Here is a 25,734-nt window from a genome sequence, read left to right on the forward strand (position 1 = left end):
GAAAAAACTTTTAAGTAGGGGTGAGCATTCGGTCAGTTCGGTTCAAAACCGAACCGAACCGAATAAACCAAAAATCGAAATTTTAGATTTTATGAAAATCGAACCGAACCGATTTTGGTCAGAAACCAAATCGAACCGAACCAGTCTGATTCAGTTCGATTCGGTTCGATTTGATCGGTTTCGAATTTTAATATTTTTTAAATTTTTTACACTTTATTTTTAGTATTTTAAAATTTAATTAAAATATTTTAATTTTAATATAATTTAATTTCTCTATATTATTGAAAAAACATATTATTATTCCTAATCGGTTCGGTTTTTTCGGTTTTTTTCTGATCAAAACCGAACCGAACCGAAATAACTGAAATTTCTGAAATTTAAAACCGAACCGAACCGAAATGTATAAAAAATCGAATCAAATTTTCAAATCGGTTCGGTTCGATCGGTTTTTTCAGTTCGAACCGGATTCTGCTCACCCCAACTTTTAAGAAGAAAAAAAGATACCCTGAAGGGTAAAAACAAACAAAAAGTTACAAAATCAGAGTCTTCTCTTAAGCCTTAGCTAAGAATCTACCATAAAAATATAATTATTTTTAAAAAAAAAAGAAGAAAGGCATGCAATAAGATGCATGCGTTTCCCAATTAATTTGGTATGTACACTCCTTCTCCTGCCCTCTCTTTATTTATTATTTTTTATTTGCCAATAATTCAACTGAGAACGCATGCAATTAACCTATTAACAACCAATCTGGAGTCTAACATTAATAATTATAGACGGAGTAACCCTCCATTAAATATTTTTTTTTACAAAATTATCCCCCATATTTATCCTTAACTACACAAATAAATAAATAAATAAATATTACTTTCATTCCATAATATTTATTATTTAAAATCTATTCATCAAATTAATAAAATTAATTAATAACTTTAATGTTAGAAAATTTTATAATAATTTATTTAAAACACCTTTTAGATAATCATATTTTTTATATATATTAGTATCAAGTGATTTAAAAATTAATAATATATAAAAAATAAAAATTAACATTATTTTGAAATTTTTACATTAATAGATAATTTCAAATTAAAAGAAAATCTAAAACAATGTTATTATGGAAACGTAATTATAACTAATAATATAAATTAATTATTCCTTTAAAAAAAATAATATAGTGAATTCTTATTTGTAAATCCAATCTACCAACTTCACCTACCCTAAAAAAAGATGAGGCTCGCGTGAATTATATTACGTATGCATTATTACTATATTTTTCCAGCATGCATGTATTTATTTATTACTTTTGTACTTCAACGTTAGTTTGATAATTTTTTTTAAATAGAATCGAGAGTTTAATATTTTATTTTTATTATGTAAATAAAATAATATTAATAACTATAAAAAAATATACTCACACGTTAATCTGATGATAAGTGTATTCAATTAAATATAAGAGATGGTTCGAATTGCGGCTCGCTGTTTCAAAAAAAATAAACGACAATCTTTCATACTTTTTCTTTCATATATATATATAGTTTTATTTTCATAGCATGCACACAACGTCCTATATGCAGCCTTCTCTAGCTATCTTTCAATTAGCAATGAGGATCAGCCACAAGGAATTGATGCCGGAGAAAAATATTATCAAGTTTCCGGCATCGGAGGTGGAAACCCATAATCGGAGAATCATCAAAGGGCTTTACAAAGCTCTAGCAAGTAACCAGACTGAGATAGCTGCTAAGCTTTTAGTGACGTCTTCTGAGCTTGAATGGTGGTTCCATGGACCTCCCCATTGCAACCACATGATGCGCATACTTACAGGGGATCGATCAAGGCAAATCGAATTCAGATTCAAGCCTCGGAGCATCAAGTGTATTGGAGACCGTGTGATCGTGGAGGGATGGAAGGGATTGAAGGTGTATTGGGTGCACGTGTGGAGTTTTGAGGATGGAATAGTTACTCAATTTCGTGAGTACTTCAACACATGGCTGACGGTGATTCACAGAGTGTCGGAGGATGGAGATGCGATTCGATTGTGGCAAAGTGAACCTCGACAGCGTTTGAATCGTTCTTTGCCTGATCTTGTTCTTGCCATGTAAGGTGTGTCTCTGCCAATTTTATGTAATAATAATAATTTTTAGCCTTTGGGCTGTTATTGTTAGATGTTGTTATTTGGGCTATGTGTTGGGTTCACCCTAAGCCCATAAAAAACTAGAACAAGTTACAGCACAGCACCAACTCAGACCGCACCCGGCTCACGTTAACTTTGTTTGCCCTTGAACTGCTAACCTGCTTTCTCTTTTTTTATCTTTTGTTTAAAAAAAAAAAAGAACCGCGGTACATATAATATAACTTTGGAAAAGAGCAGGAATACGCATCATAGAGTTGTCGTCTCAATGTCGGACCCACAGGCATCAGGATCTCAGGACCCCACGAGTGGGTGGGTCCCATTTGAAGGAGGGGACATTGAGAAGTGTGCTCACGCTTAAGAGAGAGCGCGTGGTTGTCAGAAATCCGGGAAGGTGGGCTTTGTGGGAGTGGCCCGTACGGAAATGCTCAGTTAGATCCATGAGAGTGGTTTTTGCTTTGTTTGCAAGTAAAACAAGGTGCCGTGAACGACAGTCATGTTGCTTTCTTTCTCTAACCCATGAAACGTCCACTTCAATTTTAGCAGTTTTTCTTTTTATTATTATTTTTTGCATCAAGTAATCCTGACCGTCTATTTTTATTTAGTAATGTTATTTATATTATAATTATTTTCTTTAAAAAACATTTTTTGGAGCAAATCTTAATTTTAACTTAAATATTTTAGTTTATAAATCTGTGTCTTAATTTCCAGTTGCAACTAACAATATGAGTTGGCATTTGTCACGTGCTGCAGTGATGTGGCTCACTGTCTTTTTACAGAAAAATAAAATTCAATTTTAATCCCTGAAAAATGAATTATTAGAGCAGTTACAAACTTCAAAATAATCAACTTAATAAACTATAAAAAAAAATATATTAAATTTTATAAATTTAAAAAAACTAATCGTTTATTCTAGTTTGACTTAAACCTGAAGGAACAAAGATCCAATTATATTAAAAAGTATTGTTAAATAAATTGAGTTACCAAATTCCCAAGAAAAAGAATGTAAAATCTGGAATTTGATGAAAGGATGAAATCTTGGAGGAGATGAAGAAATGGCAAAGATTCCAAGCAAAAGGCAACCAACAATTGGATCAAAACATCATCATATTACTACCGATTTTGGTCATAGTCTCTGGTTTGTCTCAAAATCAGAGCAGATTCCGGGGTTCAAAAACCCAACTCCGTCCTCCATTACCCAAATTTAAAAAAAAAAAAAACTTTCTCTCTCTCCTACGCAGCCATCACGTGTCCATCTCAGGTACTACATCGTGTTTTTCGCTTGGCCTCTGCAACCACCACCCCACCAGCGAGACACTGGCTCAGAAAATAATACACCCACACCGCAGAGATATTGCAGAGCAACAGAGAAGGAGCGGAGACTTCTGGGCTCTCAAAAACTCACTCAAATTCGATCAAGACTCTTTCTTTTTAAAATTTTTTTTATCAAGCAAAAAATTTTGCAAAATGGGTTCGTACTCAGAGTTGCAGGCTTTTCCACCAGCCGTCTTTACCATTATTACCACTATCATTATTACCATGCACAAAGGTTGTGTCTCCAGAAATATCAGATCTCTCCCTCTCCACGCACAGTCTGTGATAATAATGACTCTCTTTTTATCCTTATTATCTCTCTTTTTACTCTCTCTTAATTCTCCCGTTAATCTTCTCTGCCTGCAACCATAATCGCCTTCTGCTATAAATGACACATTTACATCCATGTACTGCTCTGCTCTAGTTTCAGCTCCTGCCGCTGCTCTCTCTTTTTTTCCTCCTTTCCTTTCTTTTCTTTTCTTTTCTTTTTCTCTTCTGCGTTGCAGATGATTTAATTACTGCCTCTGCCACACTCTAAGCTTTCGTTTGCTATAGCATTTGCAACCTAACGTTACTTCTTTGTCCCTTACTATTTGCTACTTGGGGTTGCTTTGTTACTTCTTCTTCTTCTTGTACTACTTGCCTGCTCTCATTTTCGCTTCTTCTTTTGAGTTTTCTTCGAGAAAAATAAAATGGCAGAAAGTTATAGAGTAGTGACAGCATCCAAGTCGGGTTGCTCTTCCTCAGTGCCGTCGTTGCCTCCTCCTCGCCCAAAGTCTCCGCCCAAGTATCCCGATTTGTATGGCAAGCGCAGGGAAATGGCTAAGGTGCAGATGCTTGAGAGAGAAATCGGTTTTCTAGAGGTACGTTATGAATTTGCTGCAGTACTTTTTCTTTTTTCTTTAGCGCACTGTGTATATGACTGCAGTGAAATAAAGGGGAAAGGAAATTTTTTAAACAGCTCCTACTGCTCTATTAACTCATTGCTTCTGTGGCGATGTTTCATAAGCAAGACTTGGTAACCTTTTTTTAAAAAAAAAGTAGAATATGAAGGTACAATCTTTCTTGTTGGGAACATTGAATTGAATCATAAAGAAAAACAAACCATCAAACACTTGTAGCTGTAGATGGAAATCGGTAATTTCTAGGTGGGTAGCCTGTTGCTGATGCAGGAAAATTGCTGAACTTTCATTGTTAGACTGATAATTACAGTAATAGTAGCTTAGAAGTAAACAATTTAACATTATTTTCATATTTATCCAGTCAATTAGTAGATCATAGTTGCTAAGAGAGATTTTCTTTGACTGAAATTTCATGTCAGTGAGTAATACTCCTCTCATGATCTCCTGATTTCTGAAAATTTCTGAAAAAAAAATGTGGCTGTGGTCTGAATGTGGTCCTAATTGAAACATCATGTGATGAGCTTCACTAAAGACAGAAAATCAATAATTTCATTTTTATGATAAAAGCTGAGCAATGCAATTATATGTCTGTTTCTACTAATTCAATATCATGAAGTTTGTGCACCGCCAGAACTCAAGCAAATAAACAAGCCATTAGTCTTTTTCTCTTGTTCTTTTTGTGAGTTTTTATCATCTTCCGTTTCACTTTGAGCAGGAGGAACTAAAATCTGTTGACAGCCTCCAGCCTGCATCCAGATGCTGCAAAGAGTATGTTGGTTTTGAATTTGTATTTGCATTTGCCTTGCATAGCTTATAATCCTCCAAAATATTTTCTGTAGAAATATCTCACTGCTGCATTTTCGATTTCGGATTACATTTTCATAAATCTGAGATAAGTGGAAATTGTGTTCATCTATGATCAGCTAGTTGTAATTGATTGAAGTAACATTCTGCAGGGTCACTGAATTTGTGGTTGCAAACCCAGATCCTTTAATACTTACGTAAGAATGTTAACATTGTCCTTTACATGTTTTCTCTCCATTTATAAATGGCGAATGTTAGCCTAATTATCTCCTTTTTTAACTTTCAAGCAGAAGTAGAAAGAATCGAAGGTCTTGTCGATTTTGGAAGTGGCTATGGTACTGTTTTCTTGTTCTGTGTTGTCTTATGGTCTATATCTCTTTGCTCATCAGCATCCAGTTCATAATTTTACACAATTAAGTACTCATGTCTTCACTCTGCTGTTGTGACCTGCAGTGGAATACCCTGCTTTAACTTCTCATGGATTTGTTGTTGCTGCTACTCGGGATGCTCTTTTCACATACACTTACCGCGCTGCTGCGACTGCAACTGTGACTGTAATCCGTGTGACCTATGTAACTGCTGTTCATGTTTTCGCTGTCCAGCACCCAAGTGGCGGTGTTGCTCTTTCCGGAGCTGTTGCCCTTGCACTTGCTCAAGCTGTTGCCCTTGCTCTTGCTCGGACTGTTGCCCATGCTCTTGCTCTTGTCCTTGCCCTTGCCCTTGCCCTTGCCCTTGCTCTTGCTCTTGCCCTTGCCCTTGCCCTTGCCCTTGCTCTTGCTCCTGTCCTAAATCCAGTTGCTGTAAAAACATCTCATGCTGCAGTGACTGCTGCAGATGCGGACTTCCCTCGTGCCCAGATTGCTCTTGCTGTTCATGCCCAAAATGCAGCAATTGCAGTTGCTGCACCTCGTTATGTTGTTGTCCTAAATGGACATGCTCTGCTCCTAAATGTCCGAAACGCCCCAAGTGTCCTAAGGTACGTCTTTGTTGCAATTGTACAAAAACATCTTGTAATCCATGTTGTCTATTCTTTTAGCATAATTAAGTTATGCAGTATTGGAGAAAGCCTTATCTCCAATAATACCATTCAATTTCTACAGAGAGTTTAGGAACTTGTAATTTATTTTGCTTGCTTGTTTGTTTTCAGCTTCAAATATCCTAAGATTTTGCTAATAAACACTCAAAAAGCCTTGCTCAGTGATTAATCTGAGATGATTTATTTCATCCACATCCATAATTCAATCAAATCTGCTGAACTACCAAATATTGGTGGCAATTAATTGAACTGGCAGGCCATATTCTTGATGGCCTATGGTTGCTACTGGCCTCTGGCTTCCTGCAGCTGCAAAGGCTGAAACTACAGGGAGCTGTCTTTTTCTCCACTTCTCTAAATTATAGCTACTTCCAGATAAGGCTATATATGGGCAGCCAGCTTTGTGTCTCTCAGTAATCCAAGTATGGCAGTAGTGGCTGCAAAGTGGTAAGCTTATCAAACAATGGATCAATAATTTAAATAATAGACCATAACTAGTATTAGAAATAGTGTATTGGATTTAACAAGTACATTATACAGAGACCAAGAGGGTAAGGATTAGTTGGGTCTTGTTGCCCTAATTGCTGGGGGATGTTCCTATGGATGAGTAAGTAGAGGGTGCAAATTTTGCAGTTAGGGCCTAGGCCATAGGGATAATTCCCAACTGAGCAACCTTGTTAGTCTGAGGAATATTGGTTCAAGAAAGATTACATCTAGTTCTTAAAAATCCCATTATTTAATAAAGTACCAAGCAATTTTTCATAAAATGTTTTTTCTATATATATAAACCAACTCTAGGGAAAAAACATTATCTAATACAGCAATGTTTTTTCTATATAAAATGTTATATGCAGTAATTTTTCCTACTTTTTGGGCTTTCTAAAACAAAACTAGCTCTTGTGAACCTCTCATTTATGTTATTAAGTTGACAATTAAGTGGCCTACAAAATAATAAAATTTATTAAAATTTATGGTATTAAAAATTTAATTAAAAACATAATTATTGCAAATATGAGTTTCACTTAAAAATCTAATTAAAAAGATATTAATTTGTTGCAATTAAATTTGGCTAACTGCATCATCAGGGAGTTTGCATCTCAAACCAAATCACAACCATTTTATTATTTTGATTCGAATATATTAAATCATCTTATATAACTAATCTGAATCATATTATGTAAGATTAAATAATAGAAAAGATCCAAAATGTATATTATACTATTTATCACCTCAAGAAAAATAAAAGTTTATTAGCCTCTTCATTCGAACTATATGGATATAAAGACTGAGCTCTGGTAAACAAGACATATCTTAATCTCACATGGGTAGAAGCTTCCTGAGATCAAAAACTTCTCAAGGCGTAAAGAATACAATGTCATTGAGAATATTAACAAAAATTTAGTAAAAAAATCAAATTAATAGCATGTAAACTCAAGTATTTCAGTGTGTGTTGCTAAGCTCAGTTATTTGTCAATTTAGATTTATCATAAAATTCAGATACTAAGGAGGGCGAGATATAGCTCAAATATATGAAGAAAATATTACCAGCTTATAATGAAGGAGGAGCAGAAAATACAAGCATCACATATAGACCAAGGATCGACATCTGAAGAACACCAGGCGGAGAGAGTAGAGCTCTTTGATTCTGTAGATTTTTGAGAAACTGGGTCTTTAGAGAAGAAGCACCGAAGAGCATTCCAAGAGTTATAGGCCCAGAAAACGTAACTCGTCGTTTCCACACTGGCATCAAACAATAAAGAAGAATCAAAACTCTATCCTGCATCAAACTGAAAGACATCAGCATATACAGGAAGTTTCAAGAGAGAATAAGATCACCACTGAAACATTAACCTGTCTGCGTGTAGAAGAAAAGGAAGGAAAAATAATACGTCAAGCTAAAACACAATAGATCTAAAACACACCTTTACCACATGAGTGGTCAACAACCGCTTTTGTTGTTGAGGGCTCTAACAGTGATAGGCGGTTGTCGAAGCCGTAAAAAATAAACCTATTAAACAATCAACAATAAACTTGTAGATAGTGGCAATAGGGTCGAACCACAGGGAATTGACACTAAAGATCTTCCTAATAATAACCAAGATGAGAAAATAACAAATAATTAAAAGAGGGGGGTTTGAGTTGATGAATTAAAACTAAATAGCAAAAGAAAGCAATAATTTAAAGATGAGTAAATCAATAAGAGAAAAACTTCTAGTTGAAGTATGGATCTTACTTCAGATTGTTTAGAATTGATCATTGATTCTTTAACTCTACTATTTATTCCAATAAATTAGTTTTGGATGTGGAAGACGCTTCTCACAATCCAAATTCCTCCTTAGTTCTAGGTTGATTAGGAAACGTTCGCTAATCAAACACTAGTTAACAAGTTGCCAAGGAACGTCCTTTGGGCATTATAGCATCGAACAACTGTTAACTGCATTAAGACTTAGAGAAACCTAATTTTAACCTTGCCAACCGCGTGGTCAAGTTTAGATCATGCAATTTGATTAAATGTGAGTTTAAACAATTTAAGCAATTACGGACCTAAATCATTCAATCAATTTATCACTTAAGCAATTTAAAAGCAATGGGCTCTTATTGATTCTAAAAGCAAAGTAATAATTATGGAAAAGATCAGATTGCATAAATATTGAAATAAACAAGAGTTCAACAATGGAGTATTAAATCTCTCAATTCATCACAAAATCTGAAATTCACCAACTTCAACTAGAAAAGAAGGAGTTTAGCCACTCATGGTGGACTAAATACACAAAAAGATGAAAAGAAAAGAAAAATGAAGATGCTGGAGAGTTTCTGGCGAGTTGAGTTGCTGATCCCACGATGGCTTGCTGGTTTGGAGGCTCTCCTTTTATAGCTGCAGATTTCCATCCATCTAGGGTTTCAAAATTCCTTTTTGATTTGGTATTTGACTCCTCTTTTGATGTTGAATTTAATTGCAATTGAAATTCCTTGGATGAGAAGTTCTTTTTGTGGCTCTTGGATTTGTATTGATAGTGATTGAGTTGGATTTGACTTCTGAAAATTCGGATTTCTGTTTTCTGCCCAAATTCCCGCTCTGCTGTCAGTTTCTGTTGTGAAAGTGATTTGCCCGGTGATTTGACCAGTTTCTTCAAGTGATTGGGCAAATCACAGATCCGATCACGTTTCTGCGAGTCAGTTCTCTCTGTCTTCTGGGAGTGACTTGGCCAGTGACTTGGCCAGTGTCTTCGAGTGTCCTGGGCAAATCACTGCCCATATCACTTCTGCCTGTTGCCTCCAGGTTTCTGCTTCAGCTTGATCTGGGCAGATCATTGGGCAAATCACTGACCCAATCACTTTTCTGTCAATTTTCTGCACTTTTTCTCCAATTTTCCAATTTCTTCCTTTTCTATAAAAACAAGATAAAAATCATAAATTAAACTAAAAAATGTGTAAATAAGTAATAGAAAAGATAATAAAAATGCGGCTAATTTATGCTTGATCAAACAGCCAACAGATATGTTATCAAATAATTAGCATCAAGCAATTGCATAACCAAATAGATTTTTTACAGTAAGAAATTACCTTCTTATCAAGTTTGATAGCTTCAGTGCAATCAACCTAAGCTTGAAGGAAATTGGACGCGCAAAAGCAATATCAGGAATTTATAACATTCATTAACTGATGAAATAAAATTGAAGAACAAAAGTATACCTCCCTAGTTCAAGATATGGGCAAGATTGTAAATGGAGAGATGGTTGGCCCACATCTGCATAGAAACATATAAAGACAAAAAAAAAAATCTCTGTACTAAACATCCTTGGGCACAGGAAGGGTAATACAGCATTTCCACTTTCATCAAATCAATTTCATGTTACTGTTCAATTGGAAACTCAGCTTTATTCTATTATATATATAGGAATCTGGGCAATAATTCAATTCCACTGGCTTGTTTTGCATTTCAAAAGCAAATGCTAAAGACCATTACATTGATAATTGTATGCCATTCTATTACATTAGTTTTGGAAGCACACAATAAAAGTAAACCTCACCTTCGGGTGTCTATTTCTAAAGGCAAAACGCCAAAAACCATTGAAACATGTCCAAACTCTAGTTTTCTCTCAGGGATGTAGGCCACTTTGCAGCTCATTTTCTTGAGCATAGTCAGTGCAAAAGGCCCAACAAGCGAAAACCCACTTTGAACAAACTAACAAGTTAAAATAAGAGCTTACAACTGCGTCCAAGCAAATGAAACTGGGCTTTTCACTTGGTGTTGAACATTTCTCCATTCTATTGAACCGAATTCATATCTAGCAGCCTGGTTTGCACCCTTCTTTGCCACGAAGGTCACTGTGTATCTAAGTTTATCTCCTACATTTCTGAACACAAGTTTAGTGGGATTCACTTTCACCGCCACCGCAGGTGGAGCAGTCACAGCCACTTCATATATAGACCCTGCCTCCCCAACATTGGTCAATTCTCGGGTATACCTCACAACCCTTTTGCCCGCAAACACCACCGAGAATGATGGGTAGTTGAGCTGACCTGGGTCGCTAAATTTCCTCGAACAAGTAATGTTAGGGCGCTTGCCAATGGCTTGAACATGGTCAATGGAGTAACCAAGCGAGCACAAGAATGCTACGTACTCGTCAGTTGAGATATCATAGACGAGTCCCGGAGAGAGGGCTCTGTGTGGGTCGACATGGCCAGAGCCATGAGCCCAGGGATTAGACAGTGCACCAGTGACACTCCCAGCATCCCGCAGAGGAGAATTGGTGTTGTCAACCATATAGGCGGTGGTCATGAGGGCTGACTTGATTGCGCTTGGGCTCCACCTTGGGTGCGCAGCCTTAAGCAATGCTGCTACTCCGCTAATGTGTGGGCAAGACATTGATGTTCCTGCAGAGATTTTGAAATCAACTCAAAACGCAGCAAATTTCGCATGCTCAACCTAACGATAACAGAAATCTATCTGGTATAAAAATGACCGTTGGGGAAATAATTACCCGAAATGATGTTGAATTGAGTCTTCCTGGTGTCCTTCTCCAATCCAGTGGGTCCTACACCCTCTGACCATGCAGCTAAGATGTTGACTCCAGGCCCAATCAGATCAGGCTTCAATATTTGCGGTGTCACTAGATTAGGACCTCTAGAGCTGAACGCCGCAACCACCGGTGACGGCCGCACGTTCAAAACGGTCCCACCGAAACTCAACAAAGCAGTTGGATTTGCATTGTTCTTAACGTACTCCCTAATTATATCGCCCGCCTTCCTCCCCACTGCCACCGCTGGTAATAAATGGCTGTCCGCCACCAATTCCTCACCGCTCGCCTCGGTGTTTGCCAGTATCATCCCAATCCCACCAGCGTCGCGGACAACCGCACCCTTCTCTACTCGCGCATTTATTCCTCGATCGCAAACCACCACTTTCCCACGAACCAATGCTGGTTCGAGCGAACCGGGCAAGCACAAATTGCTTGAACTGTGTCCCTTGTTGTAAATCAATCCCACCGGTTTATTTCCCATTCCCGTTCCACTGTAAAGCGAAACGCCAGTGATCCGGTTATTGTCACCCAACACAGCGTAAGCTGGAAAATCCCTGTCCAGTGTTCCGGCTCCGACGGTCGTGATCCAAGGAGCCACATTAGCCAAAGTCGCCTTATTTGGTCCGCTGTTACCGGCGGAGCAAGAAACAAAAATTCCCCTCTCCATTGCAGCAAAAGCTCCTATGGCAATGGTGTCGCGATAATACGGAACGGATCCACCACCGAGAGAAAGCGAGAGCACGTCAACACCATCTGCAATGGCTCGATCCATGCCTGCGAGGATGTCAGATCCGAAACAACCAGTACTCCAACACACCTTATAACCCGCCACACGTGCGTGCGTGGCCATTCCACGGGCAGTGCCACTGGCGTAGCCTAGTAAACTAGCATTAGCCACTTGAGAACCAGCGGCTGTACTGGCGGTGTGAGTTCCATGCCCGTCTTGGTCGCGAGGAGACTCGATCTCTTTAGGCTTCCTCAAGTAACTACCCCCAGATGCCATATGGTAGCCCTTTGAAAAATAACGAGCTCCAATCAACTTCTTGTTGCAAAGCTTAGCACTGAAATCTGCACCAGACTCACACTCACCCTTCCACCGAGTTGGGATTTCCGGCATACCCGTATCATCGAAACTCCTGGACTCGGGCCAGACCCCAGTATCAAGCACCCCAATGATAACATCATGAGAAGCTTGATCAATATCCAAAGTGGTATGCCCATCAAACAGACCCAAATCAGCGTTGAGACCAAGAAATTCAGGGGTACGAGTAGTGTGAAGTGAATAAACGGTGTCTTCATAGACATCAAGAACAGCTTCAGATTTCCTAAGGGATTCGACTTCCTCGGGGTCAAGGGAGGCAGCAAATCCAGGAAATGCGGTGGAGTAGGTGTAAAGTAGGGATTCGGAGGTGGAAGTGATGGATTGAAGGCTAGAACTGTACCAGTCATGGTGGGTGGCGAAGGACTGAGGCTTGGCGCTGTGTTTCATGTGAACCAAGTAGGTTTGCTTGGCAGTGGCGGAGAAGGAGAGGGCTAGAAGGAAAGAAAGGAGAAAAAAGCAGGCCATGGAGGAGGCCATGGCTGTGATTTGGAAAGAAATGAAAGTGAGAGAGTGAGTGATTATGGTTAAATAGAGAAGAAGGCTCACACAAAACCCAAGCTCAAAGCTGCGACTGTCAGGAGTATTAGAAGGAAAAAAGAAGACGGACCCTCGCGGGGTTTAAAAAAATAATCCATTTTCAAAACTGGGCTTCCTTTTTCCTTTTATTACTGGAAAGCCATTCACCAAGAAACAGTATTTCTGCCACCTCAATAATCACTCTTAAAATAATATTGAAAACTTATCTGGTCAGACAATATTAAAAATACTAAAAACACATATCATCAAAAGTTTCATAAAAAATAATAAAAATATTTATCATAGTTTTTTTTTTTTAATTATGGCAGTAAAAGCAAGTTACACAGTTAAAAAAGAAAGGGTAAAAGAAATGTGATTGGGTTGGGGTAGCTTTTGGTAGGGTAAGATTAGACAAGGAAAGAGACAAGCATAGCAGAGGGTTGGGTCCCTCAAAAGGCTGTAAAGCCGAAATTGAGAAATCATAAAAACAGCATAATTTGCGTTGAACAACCAAATTAAAATGCAAAATAACAAGTGGAAGCCAGCCAAATTTGCATTTTCACTTTCATTTTCTCTTTTATAATGACATGTGCTCTCTACTCTATCTCTTAAAGCCCAATCGCTTAGTCTAATTGGCAAGGCATTTAGAGTCACATTCATTCAATCTATCAACAAAAGTACAATTTATTGTAATTTTTTTAAGAGTTGCAAATTGAAAAAAAAAAAAAGGAAAAAGAAAAGACAACAAGGGTAATGGAAATTGTTTGTTTATGAAGAAGAGTTACAAAAGCTACTCAATGCTTTGTTGTCTTCATGTTTGAGCTTTGTGTATTCACATGTAGATTGGACACCATGAATAGCTGGACACACGCAGGTTTATGGCCCCACCCACAGCAACCACCTCAGATTTTTCTTCTCTATTTATGCCTACATTTCAATTCTTATCCTTGTTTTTTTTTACTTTTGTTGGGATTGCTCATGATTGAAGGACTTCATTTTCTCTGTCTTTCTATAAAAATAACTTTGATAAATACTCAAATTTCCCAGAATATAAATTTACTTTTATTTATATATATTTTTTAATAAAAAAATAACAATTCCTAAGCACAATTAGTGGCTACACACCTTCACACGCCTAATAGTTAATTATCCTATTATAATAGAAAAGGGCTTTGTGCAGTGCAGATCATAGTTATTGGATAAGGCGGTGGAGATTTAATTTAAGAGTGTTGATTGTGTAGATTGAATTTTTAATATATTTTATTATGCATAACTTGTGATGATCTGAAAAGTTTCCATCCGAATTAGATTGAAAAAATAGAAATTACTTTATTTTGAGAGTTATTTTTCATCCGAATAGATTAGAAAAAGAAAAATTACTTTATTTTGAGTATGAGTAATTATATTATTGTTATAAATTAAATGATTAAATTATAAATAAAAAAGAATTTTACTATTTAATTTATGAGTATTATGGTTATTAATAAGTTATATTTTTAAAAATTTATTAAAATATTATTATTTTTTCTTTCTATTAATAAAATAATTTATTTATTTATTTTTACATAATAAAATATTAAATTACATTTTTTTCTTCTTTTGATTACTCGTCCTTTTTTTTCTAGACTTTTCACCTTTTCTTTTTATTTTTTATTTTCATCTTTGTTTTTTAAAAAAACTATTCTATTGACGAAAGAAAAAGATAATAATACTTTAATAAATTTAAAATTTTAATAGATATTTAAAATATAAAAACTGACTTATTAATAATAATAATACTCATAAACTAAATAAAAAATTTTATTAGAGAATAAAATTATATTTTAAAAATTTTATCTCTAAAAATAAATAATAGAATAAAAGGACTATTTTATTAACAGAAAAAAAATAAAAATATTTTAATAAATTTATAAAAATATAGAGATTTAAATTATTAATAATATTAATATCTAAAAATTAAATAATAAATTTCTCCAAATAAGATATGGTTGGATTGTATATTAATATTTATATATTTTTTTAATGCAGCTATTGAATTTTTATAAATTTTAAAAACTAATATATAAATCCATGCATAATAAAATTAATTTATTTATTCATTTCATAACTTAATCTCAACATGAAGTGCATTAAATTAAATTTAAAGATGTTTCGCTCAATTTTCTATCATTTTTTTTTGAATCAAAAATTTTCTATCCTTTATCAATAACTAATTTTTTATATTATGAACTAATTTATTTATTTTTTAATATTATATTCTTTATATTTTATAATTTTTGTTTATTTTTTATTATTTTAAAATTATTATTTATTTTTGTTGCAATGAAAAAAGTAATATTTAATAGAAAAATTTTAAATATTTGACGTAAGTTTTAGTAAAGTAATTAATTTTAATTTTAAAATTTTCATATTAAATATTTTGCATGGAATATACAAAAATTAATATTAGTAAGAGGGTGGACTGGACCTAATATAAAATGAAAGGGGTGGGTAGAATGGAAATAAGGAAGAAAAGAGAAGGGTATTTACGGGAAAGAGAGAAAAATAAAAAAAGAAAGAGCGGATCCAGTTGTCGCAGTAAGAGTGCAAAATGGAGAGTGGTCCAATCCAAAGGTAACGGCTACTTTTTTTATGACCGCTTCCTTTTTTCTTGACTACGCTGCTGCGGCTACCTATATACACTGCTCTCTTATCATTTTGCTCTTTTTTTTTTTTTTTTTGATTCCCAATGCGTTACCGTTTCATCTCATTATATATATATATATATTACTCCTTATAATTTTATGTATCTTTCCTTTTTAAAAAAATTATTATTTATTTTTTTAAATTATAATAATATATAAATTAATTAGTATCATTTTATTTTATTTTATTTTATTTTATTTAAAAAAAATTAAAATATCTTATATAAAATACTTTCAAATTGATTAATTGTATAGAGAGAAATTGGGTGGGAGGAGTGAAAATGCAGCATATACGCTCCGCAGATAATGCCGGCAATCGGGGCAACATAGAGGGCTGCTGCCTTCAAATCAATTGTGAAAGGTTGGCTCTTTTTTTTATATATATATATAAAAATCAGGCGTCTTCTTTTTTTCATTTTCAGCAATTGAAGGTCCTTGTTGAACTGCCAGCTGCATGTCTTCATTTATTATTTCCAACCTCCCTCTTACCAAATCTTGACTCTTATTTCTCCATCATATTCTTATAAATTATTGTTATTTAATCTCATAACATGCATCTAATTATTATCGCTTCAAATTTGGGTTATTTTTTATATAATTAAAATTAAGATATTTTATAATGTGAATTGCATGAGATATTTTATCAGATTTTGCGGTGATAAGGGATACCTCAATAGTATATGTTAATGTAGCAACTCAATCCTCTGCTACCATGATTATATAATATTAAGCCGAATGTACTCTGCGTTTCAACTAAAAAGTTCTAAACAGTCTTTTAATTCCGATGAATTTGATAGCTCTATTTGACATAAAATTGCAAAATTGAAATGTAATTCACCATAATTTAATAGATCCAAGAAGGTTTACCTACAATAATTTATTCGAAAATTTGTACAGGTGAGGCTCCAAATTTCGAGAACTATTCAACTTTTATCCCAAATAAAATAAGATTATTAGAAGCTTTAACTCATATGAAGATATGTTTAATAACCATTAAATAATATATATATATAATAATTGCTAAACTCATTTTACAATTGGTTAAAATTTAGAGAGACTTATTATTTAAATCTCTCTTTTTTTTTTTTTGAAAATCTCTCATTTTTTTTAAATTCATTAGTTTGTGCTATTAATTTTATAAAATTAAAAATTAAAAAATTTACAATTTAATCCCCCAATATTACCATTATTAACAAGTCAATTTTTATATTTTTAAAAATCTATTAAATCGTTTTTATATTTTTTTTTCCATTAATAAAATAGTATTTTCATTTATTTTTACTGTTAAAAATATAACAAAAGATTAAATTATCCATTTTTTTCTCCCTTCTCCTCCTACTTCTTTAACAATTCTTCATTGCTCTTCTTATTATTCTTTAATTCTTCTTTAAGGAGGATGAAGTTAAGGTTCTTCTCTAATAAGAGATTTTATTTGAGAATAAAATTAAATTTTAAAAATCTTTTATCTCTTATCTTTTATCTATTTTTAACGGAAAAAATAATAGAAAAATTATTTCGTTGACAGAAATAAAAGATAAGGACGTTTTAATGTAGGGACTGATTTGTTAATAATGACAATATTTAGAGATTAAATAGTAAATTTTTTAAAAAAATTTAAATTTTTTAAAATATTTATAATTAAGTAATATTAAAATAAAAATGAACTAATAAATTTTTAAAAAATTCAATAACCTAATAATAATTCTCCCCAAAAACTTATATTTGATGCTTCATGATGTCATGGTTAGCTCTAAAACTACATCAACGACCCATGAAAAAACAAAAACCCTTTGGATTAAAGCAGAAAAGATATCATACTCTTCAAGTTTATTACTTCTTTACTTGGTAATAATAGTGCCAAAAAAAGCTTTAATGGAAACTTAATGATGGTGGATGAATAATTATGATTTGGCAATAGCCACCTCGAAAGGGATACAGTGTAAAGCATTATTTGGAAGATATCCCCATGGTCCAACTTTTTTAATTTTTATTTTCTTAGAAAGTTAGGTATCTTTAATTTATTAAATTAAACTTAAATTTTATTAATATCAAGTTAATCTATTAAAAAATAAATATTTTTAATAAATATTTATTTTATTTATAATAATAATTAAAAAAAATACTGAATCACTCATTTTAATCGATCGACCGCGCTATTATTTATGGCAAATGACCCGTTGTTGGAAGTAGGTGAGAGCATAAATCGGTTTGAATCAAAAAATCGAATCGAATCGATCAATTTTGATTTAATGGTTCGGTTAATCGAAATTTTCAGTTCGGTTCGATTAATATTTTTCAATTTATTCAGTTTTCAACTCGGTTCAGTTTAAATGTATTAAATAACTGAAAAATCGAAAAACCGATTTTATATATACTTTTATTAATTTTATATATATTTTTAAATTTTACATAAATTTTTATGAATTTTTAAATACTATCATTATATATTCAAATAATATTTATTGGTAAATTTATGTGAAATATTTATTAAATTATTCTATTGAAATTAAAAGCAGAAAATTTAAAAAAAATTACAGATTTCGGTTTGAATCAAATCGAACCGAACATATTTTTATCGGTTCGATTTGGTTTGATTATATTTTTATAATCGATTTTTTCGGTTTTTAATATTTTTACAATTTAATTTTCAATTTTTTCGATTCAGTTCGGTTCGGAACCGACTGATTGCGAGCACCCTAATTTTTAATGGCATTAGTGACCAAATTAAAGGCATTTGATTCAATATTTAACAAAGTCCTTTTGTATATTTTAATTGGTTTTTTTTTTTTTCTGTGAAAAAGCAGAAGCAAAGAGTGCAGTGCAGTGGCCACCTTGAATTGTGACATAATTGATGGGTTTGTGTCCCACGCTTGAATGAGTGAGTGTAGCTTTCCACCCTACAGTATTATGAGAGTGTTTGAATAATTATTTATATGTGAATAAAAGAATGGCAATGAAGTTGTTGAAATTATTCATATAAGATAGAAGCTCGGAAATAATGTTGCAGAGAAAGCAGTACTACTGTGTTTGTGAGAGTTCCAATATCACACTCACAAGCTTTGTCTTTTACCATGAAAATCTCTCCCGTCTTTATCCTTAAGAAATGGAAAAGAAAACAAAATTTTCACAAAAAGGTGATGTCACTATGGCGAAATTGTTTTTTTTATATATTTATTTTATTTTTATCAGAATATTCATACTTGTTTATTTTCATGGTGAATTTTTTTTTGTGAAAATAAAAGAAATTTCGTTAGAAGGTAGAAACAGTACAACGCATATTAAGGCTCTAGACTTGTACCAAAAAACATGATCAAAATAAACATATAAGCCCATGTCAAGGAAATTAATACAAGGGATACTATGACTAATAATAAAAGTTCAAGATAAAGTCCTAGTATTCTAGATCCATTTTATAATTCAAATCGATATAATTGAAGGAAGAAAAGGAAAATCAGTCGTTACTGCTCAAAGAGAATTCGATAAGCATGCTGGTAAAAATAACCCAATCGAGCAGAAACCTTAAAATTATGATGAAGGCCATATGAATCTCATTAGACACAAAAGGAGGAAGGAACTCAATCCACCAATTCTATCTTTTCAGATCGAGCAGAAGAGGAGGCAGAGATCCAAACAAATACATATAATCAAATTAAGAATATAGAGGGAGATCCGTCCTAAAAGAGAGGATCTCATCCTCAATCACACCATCTCATTTTCATCTGGATTACGGTAGAAGAACCCCTTTAAGGAAATGAGCAAATACACATCCGTGAGGTTGACAAACATGCATTATCTCGCTTGCAAGAACAATAATTCAAAAATCAACGGAAAAATACTCCAAATCAAAAAGGTCAAAGTATACAATTCAAATAATAGCAATTAAGAATAAGAAAAAATAAAGACAACTAAAAAAAATCTTCACAATCGAATCGCTATTAATAAAAAAAATATCTATATATGGGGAGAGACAAACCTTCAAATGAACAAAAAGATGGTAAGTGTATATGAGTAAATATAAAAAATTTTAGATTTTATTATTTCAATTTCTAATTTTTCATTAAAAAATATGTACCATAATTATTTAAATTTAGGTTACATCTTAATAATTATTAAATTTAGATTGAATTTATAATAGTTTGAAATAATAAAAAATCATAATTACACCATCTAGTAAAATTAATTTAAGGATAACGAAGCAATGTGCGTAAGATGTATATTGAGGAAGTAGCAGCCTAGGCCATTTATTTACACTCATTCAGAATCTCACTTTTTCTTGTTTGGATATAAGGAAAAATAAATGGAGAAGAGAAAATAACTCTCTATGTTGAAGAGAAAACGTGAAATCTAAGGAGTGAAGTCTGTTGTTTGCTGTAATTACATTTATGCTCCTGTTATATATTTCAATTTATTTTCCTACCATTAATTAATACAAGACCATTCTTTCTTTAGATTTTTTTTATGATAATATTATAAGTTTTAAAAAATATAAGGATGGTTGGATTTCACATGTACAATGTCTAATACAATTCATATTTTTTTTATATAAAATAAATTGATATAAAAATAAAATTTGTTTATTAAAATATTAAAAATATTTTAATATTTTTTTTTAAAATTGAGTTTATTTATAACTATTTTTTCTTTTTAATATGTAGTGAGTCTAAGGGTGAATGTGCGAGGCCGGTATAAGCTTAAACAACAAAATGATGCCCCTCAAAAAGTGTGCAGCATTCTGGAAAGGAGTGAGTGAAAGTTGGAAAAAAGAGGGGTCAGAAGAAATGAAAAGAAAGTTCCCATTCTGATAATATCAAGCTCTTGAAAATTTGTTTGCTTGTGATGTAGCACATGGGGAGGTTTCTCTTCAGTCGGTGCTATTGCTTCCAAAATACCTAAGCAAAAGCTTAACGTCAATGGCTACCAACAGCCAACTGCACACACAGGCTGCTACAGGTAAATAATCAGAGTTGCTATTGTAGTTCATGAATACTTATCATTAATCAGGTGTAATTTTCTTAATATATTATTAAAATTAAATAATAAAAAAGAAATTATTTTATTTTCTATGGAAAATTTTAAATTTGTCAAGTATTAGGCAGAGCTAAATGAGATTGTGATGGTGAGAATTGTGTCGGGACGGAATCGCACTCCCACTTTAGCATGTGGAACCCAATGCTTATGAATATTGGATTGGGCTTATAGAATGAATGGGCTCACATATGTCTTTGTTGAAAGTTAAGCCCTTCTCCCGATTTCTTGAGTGTTGGTTCTGGGAGCCGGGAGGGGCTTGCTAGCTGCCGGTGGTTTCTTTTTCTTCTTTTTGGTTGTGGTGGAGCCGGTGGGTTTGCCGTCAAGCCATTAAAAGGAGTTTTGTGTCAATTCATGCTTGGGTGGAAAGGTTTCAATTCAAGAGTTTGCATTTGATTCTAATTATTGAATTAAATTCCATTTTACCCAAAAATTTGAAATAAGAAAATTTGGATTTAATCTCAGTATAAATTCCTCTAAATTAATTTCAAATTATATTTTCATTAAAAACATATCTTAAAATTTTCTGTTCTTCTTCTTTTCTATGGTTTCCTTGAATAAAAGAATAACTCAATGATATTCTTGGAAATTACTTGTAATCTACATATAAGAAATCATGATTATTTTATTATTACACTACATGAGGGTCCACCATTACACAGTAGACCTACATCTTTACCTCTTTAATATAAAACAAGATTATTTCATTAGAAATTAATTAATCCAAAAAAATTAAACAAAAATAAACCTTTCTGCACCTTAAATCAGATTAAAATCACAAACCCAATTTAAGATTTGTAAATCTTATGTGAAAAAATTTGGAAAAAATATCAATAAAATAATTGAATAAAAAAGCAAAAATAGAACGAGTGAGCAAAACCACATTAATTTTTTTTTTTTATGATTGCTATTAATTTGTTTTTTTTTTTATTAATTTTATTTGGTTTACTCTATTTTATCACTTCCGATCTCAGTTTTACCAGTAATATAATTTTTTTTTTGTGAATATAAAAAATTTATTAAAATAAATAAAAAATATATATATTAAAAAAGAAGTTATAGAAACAATCATGGCAGAGTTGTTTTCTGGTGTTATAATCAAGAATCTGGTTTATGCACTACGTATAGAGCTTGTTTGCCGACTCATATATATCTAGTTGGCGTCTTCTAATGTTACGCGGTGATATGCTGATGTCACCCGCAACCATTCCTTTCTCAAGAATAAATAGCAAATTCTCATTTACAAATAGATTTTTTTTATTTAAATCACTAAATATCTGATATTAATTAACTAAATAATATGAATTTTTGCTAGAAAAATCCATCACTAAATTTTAAAAATATTTTATACTTAAAATTCAAGTGTAATAGAAAAAAAAATCTGTATTATTCTTTCAATATTAATTGGATCGTTAGTTTAGGTCTTATATTTTAATATATAAATAAATTTATTCAATTACTTTCTTAATCTATCTGAAAATTTTTAAAAGGCCATTGAAATAGGAGAGAGGTGATAATCATTAATCAATTAAGAATAATTATGTTGGTAGAATTAATTTCACAAGAATAATTAGCAAAATATAAAGACATGCCAGGCTTGCAGCTCAAACACTGTCAGTTGCTGAGTTGATCAATTCACTTAATTTTTCAATTATGACACGGAGGAGAAAGGGACAGAGAACAGATTTGATGGTATATGTGGAAAAAAAATCTGATCTTTTACATTGTAAGAAGATTAGGAACCAAAATCAAACAAGTCATGTGAGGGCTGCTGAGTGGAAAATTAATTAATACAAATTAATTCTACTTTCAAAAATATTAGCTGTATGTTTAACTTGGTTGAAAAATCTGTTCTTAATTACATTAATGTAATCATTTTTGTATAACCTGTAAATTCTTGAACAAGTCACAAGAACAAGTTGCAACTCCTCTCTACCTAATTGCTCACCTCAGCAGAGATACAGTCAAAATATTTAAAAAACAAAGAACAAATCCAAGTAAAACGACCGGTGTTTGTGCTTTTGCCGTCACAGTATGCTAATTCAAGGATAATCACAAGGAAACAAAAAAAAAATTGTGTATTTACGGTGTGTGATTAATTTAATTACAGTTTATGCTGATCTCTATGCTCCCTTGGCTTTTGGATGCAGGGGACTGTTCAACACATTTCTTTGATTTTGGCTTAGAGCAGTTTCTGAATGAATGGTTGGTGACCTAGTTGATCTGTGGTGATGCCTCCGGTGGCCATGGTGGAGTGGATGCTTGCGGCGGTGATGTCCGTCGTCCTTCTTCACATCTTTCTTGGGTTCATCTTCTTTAGGTTTTTCAGTTTCCGTTGGAACTGTGTACACAAAGGGTCCAATGGGAATATCTTCGAAATCTTTTAGAGGTTCTAGGATCTTCACAACAGTGCTCATGGTTGGTCTTTGTTTTGGTCTGTGGCTCATGCATTGATAAGCCAGTGCAGCTGCTTTTCGAGCCCCTGTTTCCGAGTACTGACCTTCGAGTCTTGGGTCCATTATCCTCCCAAGTTTTCGAGGATCATTCAAAATGGGTCTCGCCCATTCTACCAGCTTTTGTTCTCTTTGTGGACGGCTCTTGTCCACAGACCTTCTCCCTGTAAGAAGCTCCAGGAGTACTACTCCAAAGCTATATACATCGCTCATTGACGTCAAATGACCTGAAATTAATCAATCTCATGTTAGTTTTTCAAAATTCTAAGTACAATTGTGAATTAAATTTGAATTGTAGGTTGGTTTAAGTTACCTGTCATGATATATTCAGGAGCAGCGTAGCCTTGAGTTCCCATGACTCGGGTGGAAACATGAGTCTCAGATCCTTCAGGACCATCCTTTGCTAGCCCAAAATCTGAAAGTTTAGGCGTATAATCCTGTAGACATGAACGAAAACATAGTATAATTAGTCAAACGCTAATTAATTAAGAAGATTAATTATGTTTAGCATTAATTATCAAGAGAGATGCTTAATTACCGAGTCTAACAAGATGTTCGAGGCTTTGAAATCTCTATATATCACAGGTTTCTGTGATTCATGGAGGAAGGCGAGACCCTTTGCAGCTCCAAGGGCAATTTTCATTCTCGTCGACCAAGGTAGCGATGCAGAATATCCTGAAAATCGAGAAAATATCGTGGTTTAGTACATTAATCTTAATTAATAGTTCGCTAATTGTATCATATAACTTTAAATATGTAAAGAGATTAGCATATATACTTCTAAACAGCTGATTCTCTAAGCTGCCTCGTGGCATATATTCATAAACCAGAAGCCTGTGTTCTTCTTCACAACAATAGCCAATCAACTTAACCAGATGCGGATGCCTCAGCTGCCCAAGAAAGATCACTTCCGTCTGCCACAAAGATATATTAAAATAGATTAGCAAGTTGATCAAAACCAGAAAGTGGAAGCTACTATTGAATTCCCACAACGTGAAGCATAATAATTATTGAATCGTGCAATCAAGGTGCTCACCAACCACTCCCTATGACCTTGTAAACCATCCAAGTCCAAAAGCTTGACGGCCACAGGCTGAGCCTTCAAGCCAGGTCTGAGCTTGTCATCAATGAAACCCTTGTGCACTGGTCCAAATCCTCCTTCACCGATAAAGTTGCTTGAAGAGAAGCCCTGCGTGATGACCTTGAGCTCAGCAAGCGTAAAAACGTGAAGGTTTGAGCCAGCAAGAGAAATTGATAGATCCTCGGAGAGTGAACTTGGATTGCTCAAATCAGACAGCGAAAGTCTCTGAAATGAAGCTTGTTTAGTAACCTCCTTTTTGGGTTTAGACGATGCTCGTTTCTCTTTCTCATGTGGCTTGAAACAACTGGAAATCATAGATATCCATGTACCCTTCTCCACAGTCATCGCTGTTGATGAATGATTCTGGAAACTTGAATATTAATCGGTTTCTTGGAACGAAAACTAAGAAAATCAATTTATTAATGAGAGAGAGAGAGAGATGGATTTAGAAGAAGAAGAAGAAGAGAAGATTTGATGCAAATGAGGAGAAGGGTAGACAAGCTTTTAAAAGGGAAGGCTAAATAATATTCAAATCGCCAACAGCTCTCCAAACGCGGACGTGGAGAAAGAGGTTTCCAACTCCTTTCTACCATACCCTTTGATTTTTTTCTTGAACGTGTCATGTGTCATTTTTTTTTATTATTATTATTTTTAGATGCCCTTCCATTATATAAACAGTTCCATATTCAAAAATTTACTGACTCAATTAATCTAAATTTAAAAGTAAAGGGTTATTTAATATATATATATAATTTAAATTCAAAATTTCTAATTAAAAAAATAATAATTTATGTTATTTTAATATAAATACTTAATAATACTCTGTATATCTTTGATTAATGGATTTTGAGTCCTAAGTCTGCTCAGTTGGTTAGAGGAAAATGACATGGCTAACCCTTCTTGACTTTTGCCTGATAACTAGAAAAATTTTGATAAAGGCAAAGAAACATCACTTCCTTTCACCTCTGGAAGCTTTCATATGAAACCAAATTCTATCTACAGGATAGTGGGATTGCTCTCCAATTAACAAAATTTGACTAATCTTTGTTTTTATTGGAACGTTCATCAAGGAATCTAATTTTTTTTAAGGCTCTTTTTGTAATATGTCAACCAATTGGAAACTATTTTCAAGCATTTGATAGTGATAGCTGAATTTACTTCTCTTTTATTATTTCAGATTTTATTTTATAATCAACATTGTTAACATTTTAATATGTAAGTTGAATTTAAGAATTTATATTGAACTTTAATTTAATAATTTTAAATTATTTTCATAATTTTGAAGTTTTTAATTTTAAAATGTAATTAAATAAATAATTTATAAATTTATAGTGATTTTGTAAATATTTAACCTACTATTCTATTTAAATGATGACTACGTGGATTTTTAAAAAAAGAAAATAATAATAATAAAATAAAAAGTTGGTGTGGTTGCAATAGCTCAAAATCTTCTAGGGATTAATATGCACGATCAGCAAGGGACACAACTACCCTGCAATGCATGAACATTAGCTAATAATCTGATCACAGCCGCACGGTGTATCGACTTTTTCTATTGGAGGAGGGAATCGATGGTTGGGAACCGCCCATGCAGTTGACCAACTAAAATGGTAAGTGGGGCCATGAGATTGGCGGTTGAGGGGTCACCTTAAGATCATGTTTTATCT

General features: G+C 33.3%; 5 protein-coding genes across 5 annotated transcripts; 2 read left to right on the forward strand and 3 right to left on the reverse strand.

Annotated features, from left to right (window-relative positions):
- The first annotated feature begins 1,577 nt into the window (after window positions 1-1,577).
- On the forward strand, window positions 1,578-2,853 carry LOC110602963 (wound-induced protein 1). The gene has a single exon (XM_021740584.2). The coding sequence runs from the start codon at window positions 1,603-1,605 to the stop codon at window positions 2,098-2,100; it is 498 nt and encodes a 165-aa protein (XP_021596276.1). The 5' UTR covers window positions 1,578-1,602; the 3' UTR covers window positions 2,101-2,853.
- Window positions 2,854-3,145: 292 nt separating this feature from the next.
- On the forward strand, window positions 3,146-6,373 carry LOC110603484 (guanine nucleotide-binding protein subunit gamma 3). The gene is made up of 5 exons (XM_021741226.2): window positions 3,146-4,306; window positions 5,061-5,113; window positions 5,302-5,346; window positions 5,440-5,484; window positions 5,603-6,373. Exons 1-5 carry the CDS (start codon window positions 4,136-4,138, stop codon window positions 6,183-6,185), a joined length of 897 nt encoding a protein of 298 aa, XP_021596918.1. The 5' UTR covers window positions 3,146-4,135; the 3' UTR covers window positions 6,186-6,373.
- Window positions 6,374-9,208: 2,835 nt separating this feature from the next.
- On the reverse strand, window positions 9,209-10,008 carry LOC122722111. The gene is made up of 3 exons (XM_043951832.1): window positions 9,876-10,008; window positions 9,747-9,782; window positions 9,209-9,570 (listed from the first exon to the last, which is right to left on the reverse strand). Exons 1-3 carry the CDS (start codon window positions 9,977-9,979, stop codon window positions 9,357-9,359), a joined length of 354 nt encoding a protein of 117 aa, XP_043807767.1. The 5' UTR covers window positions 9,980-10,008; the 3' UTR covers window positions 9,209-9,356.
- Window positions 10,009-10,092: 84 nt separating this feature from the next.
- Window positions 10,093-12,893, reverse strand: LOC110603708 (subtilisin-like protease SBT1.8). The gene is made up of 2 exons (XM_021741559.2): window positions 11,168-12,893; window positions 10,093-11,060 (listed from the first exon to the last, which is right to left on the reverse strand). Exons 1-2 carry the CDS (start codon window positions 12,783-12,785, stop codon window positions 10,390-10,392), a joined length of 2,289 nt encoding a protein of 762 aa, XP_021597251.1. The 5' UTR covers window positions 12,786-12,893; the 3' UTR covers window positions 10,093-10,389.
- A 9,475-nt stretch (window positions 12,894-22,368) lies between these two features.
- Window positions 22,369-24,546, reverse strand: LOC110603117 (serine/threonine-protein kinase RIPK). Its single transcript, XM_021740798.2, has 5 exons — window positions 24,023-24,546; window positions 23,765-23,900; window positions 23,525-23,661; window positions 23,300-23,423; window positions 22,369-23,213 (listed from the first exon to the last, which is right to left on the reverse strand). Exons 1-5 carry the CDS (start codon window positions 24,410-24,412, stop codon window positions 22,657-22,659), a joined length of 1,344 nt encoding a protein of 447 aa, XP_021596490.1. The 5' UTR covers window positions 24,413-24,546; the 3' UTR covers window positions 22,369-22,656.
- Between the last annotated feature and the right edge of the window lie 1,188 nt (window positions 24,547-25,734).

The sequence above is a fragment of the Manihot esculenta genome, chromosome 16 (genome assembly GCF_001659605.2).
Source record: "Manihot esculenta cultivar AM560-2 chromosome 16, M.esculenta_v8, whole genome shotgun sequence".
Lineage (NCBI taxonomy): Eukaryota > Viridiplantae > Streptophyta > Magnoliopsida > Malpighiales > Euphorbiaceae > Manihot > Manihot esculenta.